Source organism: Chelon labrosus, assembly GCF_963514085.1.
Source record: "Chelon labrosus genome assembly, chromosome: 1".
Classification (NCBI taxonomy): Eukaryota; Metazoa; Chordata; class Actinopteri; order Mugiliformes; family Mugilidae; genus Chelon; species Chelon labrosus.
In genome coordinates, this window is record NC_140337.1 from 20,688,456 (window position 1) to 20,705,329 (window position 16,874).

The 16,874-nt window shown below is 42.7% G+C and overlaps 2 protein-coding genes across 2 annotated transcripts; both read left to right on the forward strand.

The window, feature by feature from the left end:
• Positions 1-222: 222 nt before the first annotated feature.
• Positions 223-8,799, forward strand: ndufs2 (NADH:ubiquinone oxidoreductase core subunit S2). Its single transcript, XM_084548001.1, has 14 exons — positions 223-374; positions 1,192-1,295; positions 1,437-1,627; positions 2,140-2,260; positions 2,619-2,731; positions 2,959-3,033; positions 3,165-3,242; positions 3,334-3,419; positions 3,505-3,624; positions 6,418-6,547; positions 7,623-7,718; positions 7,954-8,037; positions 8,435-8,492; positions 8,581-8,799. The coding sequence occupies exons 1-14, from the start codon at positions 268-270 to the stop codon at positions 8,616-8,618; spliced, it is 1,401 nt and encodes a 466-aa protein (XP_084404127.1). The 5' UTR covers positions 223-267; the 3' UTR covers positions 8,619-8,799.
• Positions 8,800-9,082: 283 nt separating this feature from the next.
• Positions 9,083-16,816, forward strand: fcer1g (Fc epsilon receptor IgFc epsilon receptor Ig). Its single transcript, XM_084546792.1, has 5 exons — positions 9,083-9,239; positions 12,760-12,851; positions 13,929-13,976; positions 15,593-15,616; positions 15,711-16,816. The coding sequence occupies exons 1-5, from the start codon at positions 9,173-9,175 to the stop codon at positions 15,762-15,764; spliced, it is 285 nt and encodes a 94-aa protein (XP_084402918.1). The 5' UTR covers positions 9,083-9,172; the 3' UTR covers positions 15,765-16,816.
• The last annotated feature ends 58 nt before the right edge of the window (positions 16,817-16,874 follow it).

Below are 16,874 nucleotides of genomic sequence, written 5' to 3' on the forward strand. Positions count from 1 at the left end.
CCTGCTATGGCATGTATGAAGGTTATCTTTTCCTATATTTAACATTTTATATTATTATTATTATTATTATTATTGGTAGTAGTAGTAGTAGTAGTATTTGTGTATAATAGTTGTATTTTACACATAAAATAACCTTTTATAACACAACACGTGGTCTTCTTTATACCGATAGGTGGCAGACATGCGCTGTAGCCCTAACGAGCCTCTAAAAACCACAGAAGAAGAAACTCCCCTACGTCATTGGCCAGAGGTTGTCTAACAGCCAAGATGGCGGCGACAATGTTGAGGTCGCTTTCCAAACTAGGACGTCCTTCAACAAAATTAATATTAAACAACAACCTGCTGAGCCCTGGCTGCACGGTCCTGCAGAACAGGTGAGACAACGCGGAGACAAAGCGCGGCGCTATGTGTGACTTTTATATCGACGGCTGCTTTAATGTCCACAAAAAGGATGCATGCCGACAGGCTAGCGTTAGCATAATGCTAAACAAGCCGACTTTGCCTCTGCAGAAACACGCAGAATAGTCGCCTTCTTAAATTTAATCTTTATTTTTGAATGGAAGACGACTTGGCAAGGTGCAGACGTGATTATAGCACCGCTGCCACCTCAACTGCCCCCGTACGTTTTAGGCTACGTTAGCTTTCTTGCTACCTCCTAGGCGTCTGTTGTTAGCTAACGTGTGTCTGTTTACGGCACAGGCGCTGCGTCTCCTGTGTTAACCTTAAGGTCAGGACTAAATTAATATTAATTAATAATTTAACAGGTTATCAATTTACAGCGACTGCAGCCATTATACAACACCAGACAACCTAAAATATGTGTATGCTAGGCTAGTTATTGACATGTTTTTGCTATAATTATGCAACATTTAGCATCAAGCATCTTTTGCTTGGACAGCCTGCACCTATATTCTGTTTCTGTTTCCATCACCAGCTAGATCTGATAATCACTAGTCAGATTTGGGAGGCCGGGTGTAGCTGAGGTGCTCAGCCTTTCCACATGACAGCCTGAACAAATTTAGATCAAAGCCTCTTAGGCAGCACTCAGGTAGCCTGACAGGTGTCACCTACCTCGCACTCGGATAATATTCTGGCCCTCGTGGTGGCAGCTAAATACTGAACACCTGGCCTTGTGATTATCTCCTGTTAATATAATCTGTGTCTTTCTGTGCGTTTTGTTTTTGTTTTCAGGCAGAAACAATGGCAGCCAGATGTGGAGTGGATGGAGCATTATGGCGGGGCGGTGATGTACCCCACTGCTGTCACTGAGAAATGGGCACCACCCCCGTGGAATGGTAACACCCACACACACACACACACACACACACAGTGAAGCGTACAAGAATAATGGCTGCTGTTCTAAATGTACGTTTGCGTCAGAAAAGTGGCCTTTTCTTCATCCGGTCTGATTGCGTTGAATTCCCTTTCCTTTTCAGACAAAGATGCTCCCGCGGAGAAGAATGTGGCCAACCTGACGATCAACTTTGGCCCGCAGCATCCCGCTGCTCACGGTGTGCTGCGTCTGGTGATGGAGCTCAGCGGAGAGTCTGTCAAGAAGTGTGACCCGCACATTGGGCTGCTGCATCGTGGCACCGAGAAGCTGATCGAGTACAAGACCTACCTGCAGGTATGGAGCAAATTGCACCACTGTGTAAACTATCTCTGGGTTGATATCACGCTGCTGGAAATGTACGCTACTCTTGTCCATGATTTTCTACTTTTGCTCATTTAGATTGGTCTGTGTGGCTATTGTCTCTTTTTCATGCTTCTTTATTTATTTATTTATTTACACTTCTCATGATGAACTCTGCAGTGGTTTTCTCCCTTTCTGGTTTAAGTCAACCTTTCAGCCAGGTGGTATTTGATCATGACTCACTGATGGTTCCCTACCTGGTGGTGAAATTCGTACAACCATAAGCCTTAATTTAAACCCATTAGATGATGGTTAAATGATTTTCCGTGTATAAAAGCGTAACAATGCCCCTCATGCCGAGGAGGATGAAGACGACCATCAAGAGCTGGCGCAACAGCAAGAGAGCACCTCACTCGCTCATTTGAAAGTGAAAATCTTGATGTCAGCCGTAAGACCTTTATCGTGCGTTGCTTAATTCTCCTCACGTTCCTCTTGCTCCGTTTCAGGCTCTGCCCTACTTTGACCGCCTGGACTACGTTTCCATGATGTGTAATGAGCAGGCCTACTCTCTGGCTGTGGAGAAGTTGCTCAACATCCAAGCTCCACCCCGGGCCCAGTGGATTAGAGGTACGGAATAGAAATGGTCAGACATGAGGAGGTCTCAGGACTTCAGATCCGATGATTCGCGGCTTTAGAGCTTTTAAGTGCCTATTACGATGAGTGTAATCTAATCTTTCCTGAGCATTTAGTGAGATTTGTGGTATTGAACAAACATAAAAGCGGATGTAAGCAGTAGACACATATATCATAGAGTGACATTTACATTTCTAGGGATGTAATGCGAAGTGGACTCTTGTTTTTTGGTCTAATGAGCAGTCCAAACAAAAGAAATCAAAGAACAGCTGAATAAAAAAGAAGCGAATCAACGAATCAAGCGACCGTTTCTGGTATCAACAGTACAATGTGCCCTTCGTTGTGTTTACAGTGCTGTTCGGAGAGTTGACTCGCATCATGAATCACATCATGGCCATCACCACGCACGCCCTGGACATCGGTGCCATGACTCCCTTCTTTTGGATGTTTGAGGAGAGAGAGAAGGTTAGATGCTTAACTGATTACAATGTGCTACAACCAGGTAGCTAAACTATCAGAGGACTCCTGGAAATCTGATCTGCCTTGGATAACATGTCTCCATAATATCCACTGTCCTCCCGATCCATAAAACATCACTGAAATTTCCGATTTGATCATTTAATCTCAAATGCAAAGCAGTCCTGAGTAGAGTTTTCACGCTGAGAACCTTCTTCTTTTGCGTTTCCTTTCAGATGTTCGAGTTTTATGAGCGAGTGTCTGGAGCCAGAATGCACGCTGCATACGTCAGGCCCGGCGGCGTTCATCAGGTAGGTGAATAATCCGTCTGCTCGCAGTCAGACCTGATGATGCGGGTAGGTCTTCTCAGCCCAGCAATTTTAAAAAATGTTCTCCAATTCATCACACACGTTTCTTCCCCCCCCCCGCCCCTCCCCCCCAGGATATGCCCCTTGGCCTGATGGATGACATCTATGAGTGGAGCAAGAACTTCTCCATTCGAATTGATGAAGTAGAAGAGGTGAGCGACTCCAGACGTGATGAAGCACGATGCAAATGCTTTTAAAATCCGTTCAGTGAAAGCAGCTTTGCGTTTGTCCTCCTCGTCGCAGATGCTGACCAACAATCGTATCTGGAAGAACCGCACCGTGGACATCGGGGTGGTTACTGCCGAGGAAGCCCTCAACTATGGCTTCAGGTGACCCGCCTGTTAGAGCTACGGGAGGCTTAGAGTGGTTTAAATATTACAAATCTGATCACCTCTCTCCTCATTCCTCTTCCAGTGGGGTGATGCTGCGAGGGTCAGGAATCAAGTGGGATCTGAGGAAGTCTCAGCCGTACGACAAGTACGACGAGGTGGAGTTTGACGTCCCCATCGGAAGCAAGGGAGACTGTTACGACAGGTAAACTATTAACAAACCGCTGTAGTTGAGAGTCGGAAATTAACACCCAACAAGTGCGAGATGCAACAACGTTCAGCTGCTCTGCCTGTAATGAAGAGATGTCGTGAGGTGTAAAATGAAAAGGGGCTTTCCCGTTCATTCAAGGAGCTTAAACATGCAGATGGGCAAAATAACGTCAGCTGCTATCATGCACCACTGGCGTGTTTTAAGCAGCAGATAGCGAGACGCCTCCTAGAAGACAGGTGAAGGAGTCCAGTGGGTCATTTCATAGCAGCAAACTAGCAGCAGTTATTTCACTAAGGATGAAGCTCATTCTGCCGTGACGTTCAGAATATGTAAGTCCTGATATATAACAAATGTACTGCTGCAATGCACACTCATCTGATTTGTGCCTAAATCGGAAGTCATTCAACACCCCAGTATGTAATCAGCAGTGTTCCACCTAAATAGTTTGATGTGCAGTCTCTGTAACGGCAGATAAGATTAGCCCTACATATATGGTCGGCTTTTTTCTTTTTTTTTAACTGCTTATTGCAAAGGTCATAGGTGATTGGCTGCAAAAAGTCTGAGACGGCACCACTCACGAGGGGTGAAACCTGCATGCAGTGACGCCACATCAGCAGCAGAGGAAGGAGGAGATGACTGATAGTGACGGGTGTCGGTGTTTCTGCGTTTTCTCTAGACTTCATTCATGTTGGAGAGATTATTAAGTTTAAAGAGTGTCAATAAAAAGAGGACGAGTATAAATAAAGATCAAAGCCTAATTATAGCCACATCTGGCTTGTCGCTGCATCTATGAAAAGATGAGATAACCCTCACTCCTAAACCCTTCTTTCGATAGGTTTCCAAAGCCTTTAAATTTAAAATAATTACCCTACAGGGTTCTCTCCAGGTACTCCGGCTTCCTTCCACTGTACAAAAACATGCTTGTTAGGTTCATTAGTGATTCTAAATTGGCCGTAGGTGTGAGTGTGAATGGTTGTCTGTCTCTCTGTGTTGCCCTGCGATAGACTGGCGACTTGTCCAAGGTGTACCCTGCCTCTCGTGTACCTGTCCAGGGCGTACCCTGCCTCTCGTGTACCTGTCCAGGGCGTACCCCGCCTCTCGTGTACCTGTCCAGGGCGTACCCCGCCTCTCGTGTACCTGTCCAGGGCGTACCCCGCCTCTCGTGTACCTGTCCAGGGCGTACCCTGCCTCTCGTGTACCTGTCCAGGGTGTACCCTGCCTCTCGTGTACCTGTCCAGGGTGTACCCTGCCTCTCGTGTCCAGGGTGTACCCCGCCTCTTGTGTACCCGCCTCTTGTGTACCCGCCTCTCGTGTACCCGCCTCTCGTGTACCTATCCAGGGTGTACCCCGCCTCTCGGGTACCTATCCAGGGTGTACCCTGCCTCTCGGGTACCTGTCCAGGGTGTACCCCGCCTCTCGTGTACCTGTCCAGGGCGTACCCCGCCTCTCGTGTACCTGTCCAGGGTGCACCCCGCCTCTCGTGTACCTGTCCAGGGTGTACCCCGCCTCTCGTGTACCTGTCCAGGGTGTACCCCGCCTCTCACCCGATGACAGCTGAGATAGGCTCCAGCAGACCCTGCGATCCTTATCAGGAACAAGCGGTTACAGAAGATGAACGAATAATTACCCTGCAGATTTAGCTCTAGTCTCTTCTTCAAGTTTCAACATAATAACTTATCTCAATGAAATGTGATGGCGCAAGTTTAAAATACGACATAAATAGGTGAGAACTTTGCTGGTGACTTCATTTCCCTGCCCCGCTGTTCTGCCTCCTGTGCTATGTGCAAGCTTTCATTTCCTGTCATGTTAATTTTGGCGCAAGTAAATAAGTCAACTTAACTTCGCCCTTGCATCCCAAATATAAGTACTACTAGACAACCGTAGGACTCGCAAATAATTTGTTAAAAAGCAGTTTGGAGTTTCCGCGTAAGAAGAACTAGCAAGTGTGAGATGGGCGACAGATTTTATCAAGCACCAGTCCGCGTCGCTTGCTTTTGCCACTTTGCAGTTAATGCAAATTGTATTTGACGTCTTTAAAATAATTGACTTTATGTAGCAGATACATAATCAGATCAGGCTCCGGGTTCTGGAAAGCGTCTTGGAGACGGCTTGGATTGTTATTGACGTATATAAATACGATTCAGGCGTTGAACGTTCTTGCAGAAATCTTCCACGTCATTGCTTTTCCATGCTAAAGCTCAACGTAGCAGCAAATATGTCGCATAATGCAAAGTCCCCAAAGCGACTAGTGGAGCGCTATTTATATAAATTATTTGCAGATGTATGCATTTCCTTTAAAATAGAGAAGCCAGAGAAGCCCCATATGCCCTGAGTGATCAGCTGCAACGGCTAAAGCAGAAATGACCCCGTACGTATTTGAGCTCAGCAGTACTGAGACATGAACATCTAGAGACGGAGCACGTTTATCAACATGCATTCTTGTGTGTACTTGTGTTGAACCCTTTCAGAATGAAGATATGACCCTTTTTATATAAAAAAAAAAAAAGTGTTTAAGACGGAACCGATACAGACCTATTTTAATCAGCCCAGCTTTCTGCAGAAACGTGTTTTACATAGTTGTATTCTTTGTCCGAGCTATACGCTTTTTATGCATTTCGATTATGTGAAAACTCCTTTCAAAACATGAGTTGAGTAAAGCTCAGGGTCGACATAAACGTGTACCGGAACTGCTTTCTCTTCTTTATGGATGCAGTGTAAGAGCTGATTATGATTCACAGCTACATCTGTAAGTTGACAGCTATACCTGTGTCTGTGTGTGTGTTACAGGTATCTGTGCAGAGTGGAGGAGATGAGGCAGTGTCTGAGGATCGTTCACCAGGCGCTCAACAAGATGCCAGAGGGAGAGATTAAGGTGGATGATGCCAAGGTGGCCCCACCCAAGAGGTCTGAGATGAAGGTGAGCCGAATAGACATTGTCATCAAAGAACTAATGGCGACAGCGGCCAGCGGTGACACATTAAAGCCGAGGTGACAGCCAACAGACATCGAGCACTTATTTTCTGGCCTGCAGGCAGGTGGCAGAAGTTAGTGCCAGAGGTTCAAGCATCGACAGTATAAAGATGGACGGCGGAACAGCTCCTTTAAAGTGAAGCCAAAGCAAGTAGAGCTCCCCCTGGTGGCTGGCTGCAGTATAGGTCATAAGCTCCGCCTCCTCCATGTTTGTGGATGGGACGTGCGCCAAACTAAAACACTAAAATACGCGTCAAATAACTTTTTTCAAGGATGGTTTCTGTCATTTTAGGTAGTTAATATATTGTTGATGTATGTTCAAGTGTCAATTCTTTGGATAAGTTTCATTTTGGTTATTTTATGCTATAGAAACAGGATGTGACATAATGGCGATTACCAGTTGCCATGCCAACTGCTCCGTAAAGCGGTCCTGTAGGACTGTGGAAAAAAAAAAAAATAAGTACAGTGTATAATCCAACATTTCCTTGTAACTAGTAGAGGTAGAGCAGAGCGTAGTATTGATTAAACAAAAACGCGAGTGAGTCTGGAGGAAGTGTGGGCGGGGCATCGATATCGCGTCTCCACGTGGCTCCACTCTTGGACCCTACTGCGCAGACTCTGGCTCAAAACTTGCAAGATGGCGCCACCTGTATCCCCAGAAAAATAGCATCAGTTTGGCCAATGCAAGGAAGTGGGGACGCATTGTCCATATTTATATACAGTCTATGCTTTCAGGGTTTGTCTCCAGAACTAGGGTCAGATGCTCATCAGTAAATGACTGATCGTCATCTTCGTGTGTCACGATCCTCACTCTCTTCCTGTCGGTTATTTCATCTTTGAAAAGGTTTTTCCTGTACTTCTTTGTGTTAATTAAATGTCTTTCATTTCCCTAATTTGCCTTCACCCTACCCCTTTACAGAATCAGGCTTGATATCACCTCTAGTTCCCCTCACCACTGTTAGAAGAGTTTTAAACTTCAACCTGCTGACATGTGTTATTTATTTGTGACCTCTTCTTGCTAGACGTCCATGGAGTCTCTGATCCACCACTTTAAACTGTACACAGAGGGCTACCAGGTCCCACCAGGGGCCACGTACACCGCCGTAGAGGCCCCCAAGGTGAGACCGCTCATCATCCAAATAATATTAGACCTCTGCATTGACCTGTCTCTTTGTTATTTTCCTCTCACATTAGTAAACTCGTCTGTAGATCCACTAATAGGCACCCCACAGTTTTTGTTCAGTGTGTACTCTTAGTAGTTTTTTGAGTCTTAATTAATTGTTGTGATGTAATATTCTTACTGAAGTGCATCTGTGTATCTGTGTGTGTGTGTGTGTGTGTGTCCGCTTGCAGGGCGAGTTTGGTGTTTATCTGGTATCGGACGGCTCCAGCAGACCCTATCGCTGCAAGATCAAAGCTCCGGGATTCGCTCACTTGGTGCGCGCTCGCAACTTCACAAGACGCCGTGAAATATTAAACACACCGGCGCAATCAATTATTCAGCGCGTTTAACGCCTCGTCCTCGGGGCTACTTTTAGTTCATTAGCGACATTTTAGAAAAGTATTATTGGGCCGTTTTTAAAAGCACACAGACTCTCTCTCCTCCTCTGCTCCCCTTCCTCCCTCCCTTCCTCCTTTCCTGCCGGTCCCTTAGCTCGTGGCAAGCAGTCGTTTGAATTTTTGGGTCTACGAGGCTAAAAATGTCTTTAAAGTTGCATAAACAAACTATTAGAGTAGCGAGAGCGTTAACTTCAGGCTATGATCTAGTGAATTATGAAGCTCACTGATGTGTAAAGTGGTAGCTGCTCTCTGACGGTTGAATTTCTCTTTCCAGGCTGGTCTGGATAAAATGTCCCAAGGACACATGTTGGCTGATGTGGTGGCCATTATTGGTAAGATATGTGATTATTATTTCCGCTATTTTTATACATTAATTTGTATAAAGTTGTATTAAAATCTTTCTTTTATCTCTTCTCTCAGGTACACAGGATATAGTGTTTGGCGAGGTTGACCGTTGACGTGACGCCGCTGCTTTCTGGGTTAATGAAGAGGAGAATTCGCTGTCTTTCACACTTCTGGTAGAGAGGTTCTCTTCCTGTTCTCTTCTCTCTGTAGTGAGGTTCTTCGACATATGCCTCCGCTCGTAATCACTGATGTACAATGCTCAAATAAACCTAATAAATATTTTATGAGTCAACGCCGAAGTGTATTTCGTGTTTTTTTTTTTTGGCTTTCGCGTTATTACGGCGCGATTAGAAGTCTTTTTCAAACTCTCCGTTTCCTTTTAACTGCCTCAAAAACCTGAGATATCGAGTATTAAAGAAAAAAAAAAAAGAAAAAAGAAATGGCAGCAGAGACCAAAGCCTCTTTCCTCTGCTTTGGTGTTCAAATGGGAGGGGGGGGGGCGGGGGAGTGGTCTGATGAGTCGAATGGACTTCGAGCTCAGACCACAACTTCCCCTCTCTCTCTGAGCTGCGAAGGAGCGCGCACTGCTCGAGTCTCAAAAACACCAACGACTAGTCGCGTTTGCTGGTTGTTCAAAAGGATCCACCTGTGTCGAACCTCTGTTGCCATGGCTGTGTGGGGCCGGAGTCCGCTACTGGTGGCGATTCCTCTGTGGATGTGTTTTGGGAGAGCTGGTAAGCTGTGACCAAAAAACTAAATCTTTTTATACATCAGTGAATGTGATGTAACCTCCGATTACCTTACTTTTAGTTTATGATCAGAAAACTTGTTCGGTTCTTATATCTTTAATTTAGATACAGAGCAACTAAACAAACTGTTGTGTTTGAGGATTAAAGGTGAAAATAGTGTATTTTATATAAATCTAAGGAGCGAAGATAAAAGTGTCTGCTGTGCTGGTACATAACAAACCTAAACTTTATTTTAAAGCTATAATTTACAGTATATGGGCAGATTGGTACGTGATTATTGAAAGCGCTGGGTTGTTGTTTTTTTTTGTGACATTTGGTCTGAATTCCGCTCAGTGTAGGCAGCTGAAATGTAGTCACCACTTTACAGTTCCTGTGAAAAGAGAAACTGACCCTGTTGGTTCATGTAAGTTGTGGTGAGGAACACACACACACACACACGCATGCATGGGGTGAGGTGTTGATTGGGGGGGGTGGGGGGTATGGACACTTTTTTTTTTTCTCTTTTCTCTAACTACCGCACTAGTTGAGCCACTTCTCATGCATGCCTGGCATCGGACAAATTGAGTCTTGCTGCCTCCAAATTTTGTATATTTCATGAGTGTATGCGTTTTTTTTTTTTTGCAGCGTACGCACTTTTTGAAAAAGAGCGTACATTTGATGAATGCAGCTTTAACAGCTTCCCGTTGATTTTCAACACGACATCCTAAAAAGTTGATTTAACAAGATAAAAATTCAATGTCTACAAACAAAAATGTGGAGATGAAGAGTATTTCTGGCTTTCTAATAGTCAGTAGCCTAAATACTGAGTCTATACTTAAGCAGGTAGAGACGCAGAGCTGGCATGATTAAATCGATTAGTCGTTAGCCTGCAAGAAAAATAAGCAAGAAAAGTCGCATTTTCTGCAGAAATACCAATTAGTTAACGCGTCTAGCTTCTCAAATACAGAGTATGTGCAGTACTCGCTCACTTTTAAAACAGTTTGTGATCGCGGACGGTTTATTTTCACTATTTTACGGCTCAAACTAATCATTCTCGGAACAGCGAGTAAGGGAGATAATTTTTTTACATATTTCAGCGTTTTCTTGCGTGTTTGAGAAAGTCAAGCAGGTGTATTAAATTTGAACTTGAAACACACTGGTTTTTATTCCAAGCCACAACCGACTGACCTACTTCTAAGTACACCGTGGTCTGCAGTGCAGTTTGAGTTGAGGTTACAGCCAGCTGCTGTATACAATTTAAGAAGGAGGTCAGTTATTTATTCATTTATTTTAAAGTCTCCTCTAACTGCTTTGCGTCCTGAGCAATTTGATGTAAGAAAATTAAAGATGCCATAGGAGTTGGGGCAAACATATGCGCGCTTCTCGCTCTCATGCGCTGTAGAGGGACGTATGGAAACATGTTAATGTCTTAATATCACGCTATAAGTTGTGTGTTGAGGCCTTAGTCGGTGTTAACTGTTTCCTCTGAACCCGCACTGCTTGTGACTCGCGGAAACCAAAAGATATGTCAGTGCAGATAACGCACCGCATCTCACAGGCAAACACGTACCCCAGCTGTAACAACTCGGGCTGTCTGCAGGCTTTACTGGATCCCCCTTATCCATGAGTACAGTAGGCTACATCCAAAAACAGACCCAACCCCTAAAACAATGCCAGGACTTCTGTCAGAGTTAAGTGGAGATTGAGATTCACCACTTTGCCAAGGGAGGCCGCATTAGGAATCGAGTCTGTGAGGAAAAACCGATCATGTGATTGCAGATTTTTTTTTTTAGGGAAGTGATTCATCTCTGTAATGATAGAGGTAAGGAGCCATAATGACATCAACCGTATGAGGGGAATTTCTTGCTTAGAGAAGTTGTCGTAACTTCTCTGTAATTGTAAGAAATAAACTTTTATATTCTTTTGGAGAAGTCGTTTAGCAAGATCACCTATATCCTCAAACAAATCAAATAACACAGCAGCGCTTAATTTTAATGCTTCGAAAGTTGCGGTCAGTTAAACGTAAGATGCGTTCAAAGCAGTCAGGGAAAAAAAAAATGACGTAAACTAATCGTGTAAATTGGTTTTAATCATTTAGAAACTAATTAAAGTGTAAAATAAATGTCAGTCACGTATTAAAGTAAGTAATTTAACCTTCATCTGTTTCCATTAGGTCATCTTTATGATTTTAAGTAAGAACATGTCAGGAGTTTCCACCCACAACAGGAAGAGCTCTGAACTTAATTTTACTTCCATGTTTATACTTTAACTAAAACAAGTTTATGCTTGATTTAAAGAATATAATTTTTTTTTTTAACTAATAGCTTTTATGTAAATTACACATTTTGCTGCGTAACCATGATGATAACACTTAATAACACAGTAAAGTCCTTTTATTGTTGGTTAAATTTCATGTGCGCAAAATGTAAGTCCAAAAGAAAAACACCATTTTTAAAGCTGGCTTTTTTCCTTTTTTCAAAAAAATTCATGTAGACGTAAATAAAATCACATTTCTTTTTTTGTTCTTTAATTTTACTTTTACTTAAGTGAAAAATCAACGTAAAAAACAAACAAAAAAACAACAGGTAAATACCAAAACAAATAAAAACATGTGGGAGTTACAGACTTGGCAATCTGTTAGCAATTTGTCAGTAATGTGTTCGGTCCTGAATATTGACCATTTCGTCCATTTTTTTCTTTGGGTTGAGCTTCCTCTAGTCTTAGACGGTGTGTCATCTTTTCCATTGTGTAGATATCATCTAGCATCTGTGTCCACTGATCCTCTGTAGAGAGGGGGTTCTCCCTTAGACTTAGACTTAGACTTAGATGAACTTTATTCATCCACAAGGGAAATTGCTTGGTCACACATAAAAGCACATTTCTGAAAAGAATTACTACAAATTTGTGTCTCAGTATGTACATTTTTTTTTTTTACATACTGTGCTTTGGCAAGTGATTGCTAGTCGTTACGACTTCAACAGATCAGATGCAGGATCTATGGAGGACTCATAGTGTCCATTTTCTTTATTACTTAACGTAATTACTCTCATATTTTCTTTATTGCATGCATGGTTGCGTTAATGAAGATTTTCTTTTTAAATGCCACAGTCTTTCTCAGATTTCCTTTCCTCTATCTGTCAAAAATAAACGCATGCTATAGTGATAGCACATAAAATGGCGCTATATATCTTCCGTATTTTGCACTATACATGTATTGCTTCAGATAATACATACACTTCACTTTATGCACTTGTTTTTTTTTTTTCATGCATGTCGTTGCCGTTGTTTCACAATTGAGATGGTGACAGCGCTCGTTACCAAACAAGACTGTTTTGTAAGTGACGCTGTAACAGTGCCATGGGTTGCTGAGAAAGGTCATTGCCACAAGATGTGACGTGTGAAGTCGACTGAATTGCCAAGGGTCACTTTGACGTGTTCATTTTGAAACTATTAGATAGGTATTCCATTAACAGTGGAAGTGGAAGTTCTTACGCTGCTAATAATTAATTCTCTTGTGCTCCTTTAGCTGCTCTGGCTGAGCCCGAGATCTGTTATGTGCTGGACGGCATCCTGTTTTTGTACGGCATCATCCTGACGGCTCTCTACTGCAGGATCAAGGTCTGAATATCTGTCTTCTACACTGTCCATTAACACAAATGCGACTATTTTATTTTATTTAATTTTAAAATAAATGTTTGGAATACAAATGATGGATAAATACCAAAAAGTATATTCATTTAAATATAAAAACGTATACGTTACCTCATTATAAAAATATTTTGATATAAAAATGAATTAAAGCAGATACCTAAAAGACTTTTAATTAATTAAATTTCACTAAATTAAGCAACGCGATTGTGATTAAGCCCATAATGCAGTGGTGACATTATATAAGTAATTAAACTTACATTTACATATTCAGATATGGGTGTCTGTGGAGACGTTCATGCATTTACTACATAAATAAACAAGAATCCGCGCATGGTTAGCGATTTATCACCCAACAGTTATTATGTCTTTGCAAGAGTCTATAAGCGGAGCTCGTGATCATGTCACAAAGGCGACACTATTCGTATCTCCTCTAAAAAAAAAAAAAAAAAAAACGCACCGCAATTACCACCTTTAGCCACAGGTGTCGCCAAAAGCAATAGTTTAGATTACTCCTTCAATGTCGTAATGTAAAATAGGGTGTCATAAGCGAGATAAAGCACCTTAAACATGTAAAAACGACAATGAAGCACTCCGTTGGCTGTAGTCAGCAGTGACTGTAGATTATAAAGCGTTTAGAGTAATTTGGTCGTCCTCTGTTTGGAAAAAAAAGAATGAGCTTCACGTGTGAAGCCAGGACGGTGCTGCTATCTAAAATGAGGTGAGAAAAAGGGACATGTCTATTTTAAAAGTTAGGTGATGATTAAAGTGGCAGCCTTGGTTTCATTCTCTCTAGTGTCTCCTTTGGTGAACAGTAGTAGGGGAGGGGTGAACCTCACTTCCAAGAAGTGACATCAGTCGGTTTAGTGTTAGCTCTGCCGGATCTCTTGCAGAAAGATAACTGCTGCATCACTAATAGCGCCTTAAAGTGAAATTCTCTTAGAGGTTGTGACTTCAACCCTGAAGCTAAAATATTTGCCCCCAAAATAAAATTGAACTTGTTTTGTTTTGTTTTGTTTTGTTGACGTGCGTTTGGTTCTTCAACAGATCATGAATGCCAGAGAAGCTGAGCAGGGGAAAGGAAAGCCAAAGCAGGTCAGGGTGAACGCACGCACACATACACACACCCATACGCACACATACGGCTAGAATAGACACAGAGGCGTGCGGCTTGCCGTGTGAAAATGCGTTTCAAAGAGACGAGACAAAGAGATGCATGTAAAACAGCGCACCACAAAGTGGAGTTTCAGGAAACTATTAAGAGACGGAGCGCTGGAGGCAAAAATAATTTCACTGGTCAGGTCAAACCTCAGGGGATGAGCGCTGAGGTCTGAAAAAGACAAAGGAAATTGGCACATACCATACCCACATATAGCTATTGTTCTGTTTTTTTTTTGTTGTTTTAAATCCGCAGCTCTTGTGTTTTGTGGGGAGTTGAACTTGCATGACACGTCCACTCTGAGAAAGTTTCGATTTGCTGCGAGGGCCGAGAAGCTGTCGGTCCCACCAGCCGCAACTTCTCAGCGAAATCCGACAGATTTGCCCGTTGTTGGCTGATAGCTAGCAATGTGTTAGTACGACTAAGATCTTGCCTGTTCTGTCCTGTAACAGCTGCAACCAAACACTTGTGTTGGGACATTTACATCAAATGTATGGAGCTTTAAATGGCTAAAGAAGAAGTCGATGAGAATGTGATCGTGTGTGTCATATCTGATCTAAACTGATATTAAAGAGGAACTTGAGTGGTTGCAGAGTATCCCGCAGTTTATGCTTCTGCATTAAGTTGTCTCAGAGGCTACGCCGTTAACGCTGACACCTATGCAGACAAATGCAATAGCTGACGTGCGCCTCCCCAGAAATGTAGTTACGTGCCTTGGCGACGCAGAGCGCAAGAGCTGTGGTTGGTCCGCTTGGTAGTAGCGTGTTTCTGCTTTAGTATTTCCGGCTGCTTCTCCATCTTTGTGATTTTTCGAATTGATTGTTTTGGATTGATAAATAATCGGTGAGGCCAACTGGGTAGGTTTGGAGCTACGAAATTTCGGGAAAAGTTTCAGCCGCCATTGTGGAAAGTGAAGCAGGAAGTAGAAACAAAGATGAGCGCACAAGTATAAATGGCTTGCTTCCGCGTAGGCTTCGTACGTAGGTCCTTGCGTTTAGGTCCTGCAGTACTATAAAAGCCTGTAAAGCTTAAGACAGTTCGTAAAAGCCGATGAAGCTCAGTTTGAGCTTGAAAAGATTTTCTACGGGAAGTGAACATCAAATCAGGGAAGGGCTAGCGTATTGGCACTACTAGCAATATGACACATTCAGGAAGCAGTGCCTTTGTGGTTTCAAAGCGATGGTATGTCAGCCTCTGAGGCACAGATCATTACTTCTGAATCTAAATACTAATCTAACACTAATGGAAATGTGGTAAGAGCAGCTTTTGAAGCAGCTCTCCTGTTCACTCGTCTCATGCTTTAAAGCTCCCTTGCAGAGCATGGAGAGCATATATATTTATTTATTTTTTTTCTCTCTTTCCTCCGCTCAACACGTCATAGTTCTGCTTTGCCTATTTTAGCCTATTAATCAGCGAGCCACAGACCTCACACGGCTGCGTCAACCCCTCGGCCGTTTTCGCTTGCATCATTTCTCACCTAGCTGACCAGAGACATGTACTTTCTCAAAGACGTGTCTAACATTGTCCTCTTTCTTTCTTCTTCCCCTACCAGAATGTGGAAGAGGGCATATACACGGTGAGTTTTTACACACCACATATGACGCCTGCAGGTTGAATGTCGAGCTGTTGATTAACTCATTTTGCTGTATCTTTACCTTCCCCCTTTGTAGGGTTTGACTCCCCGTGCCCAGGACACATACGAAACCATCGGCATGAAGAAGTGACGTGACAAAGGGAAACTCCCAATCCACCTTTTTGCACCTACTTCTTTTTTTTTGGTATTTAAGTATTGCCATATCGTACTCTGCTTAGATTTTGGAGATCTATGAGATTGCGTTCGCCGAGGAGTTTTGCTTTTGTTGACGGAGGAAACAGAAAAAGGGAAGAGGGGCCCAAAGACGGGTAGTTCTCAAAAAACAAAATGGGCTTCACTGCTTGTTGCACATATTTAAGTTCAGGGCAAACATATTTTTATAACTGCAATGCTTCTTATACTTTTATATGTAACGTATTTTTCTTTTCTTTTTTTAAAGAAATATAGTTGTTCTTCTACACATTTTGTAGATTGTTTTGCGCTGACTGGCTCCAACTTCCCTGTACAGGCGATAGGTCCCACTTCCTTTTTTTTTTTTTTTTTTTTTTTTTATTTACAAGGCCAATTTGAACATTTTGGGGTTTTTTTACGTGCGTTTGCAGTTGTTTTAGACGCATCCCCGCAGAAGTTGTTTGCTCTGCGGCGCATGACCTCTGTTATTTGGGGAAGGAGAGAAAAAAAAAACAACACGTAGCACGCTTTAAAGGTTAGAAAGGAGGAGTTTTTCCTGCGCGCCACAGGATGGCAGTGACGGTGCAATCGGTGCGAGCCCCTTTACCTGTCCATGTTCACAAGAAGAAAAAAAACAAAAAAAACACACACACAGTTATTTTCTATTTAAACTGCTGCCTGTTGGAGCCATGAAGCTGTTTTATGTACATAAATGCACAAAAGCTATTAAGTGGTCCAAGTGCGCGTTAAACAACTCTGTCAGTCTCTGAATTATATGTTAAAAGCAGCAAACCCCACGCCTCCTATAAATGTGGTTGTACAAAATTAATAAAAAGTAACATCAAATAATATGTAGCCCAGAAGATAGATAGAAACCTGCTCTGCTTTTGTAAAGGAGGAAAAAGAAAACATCACAATGTGATTACGTGAAGAAGAAAACAATATGTGTCATTCACCAGATTGTTGTACATGATCCCATTTCTTTTAAGAATAAACAAATGCACCAAAGTCCTCACAATGCAATTTTTTTTCTTTTCTCTTTTAATTTTTTTGTTTTTGACACTGTGCT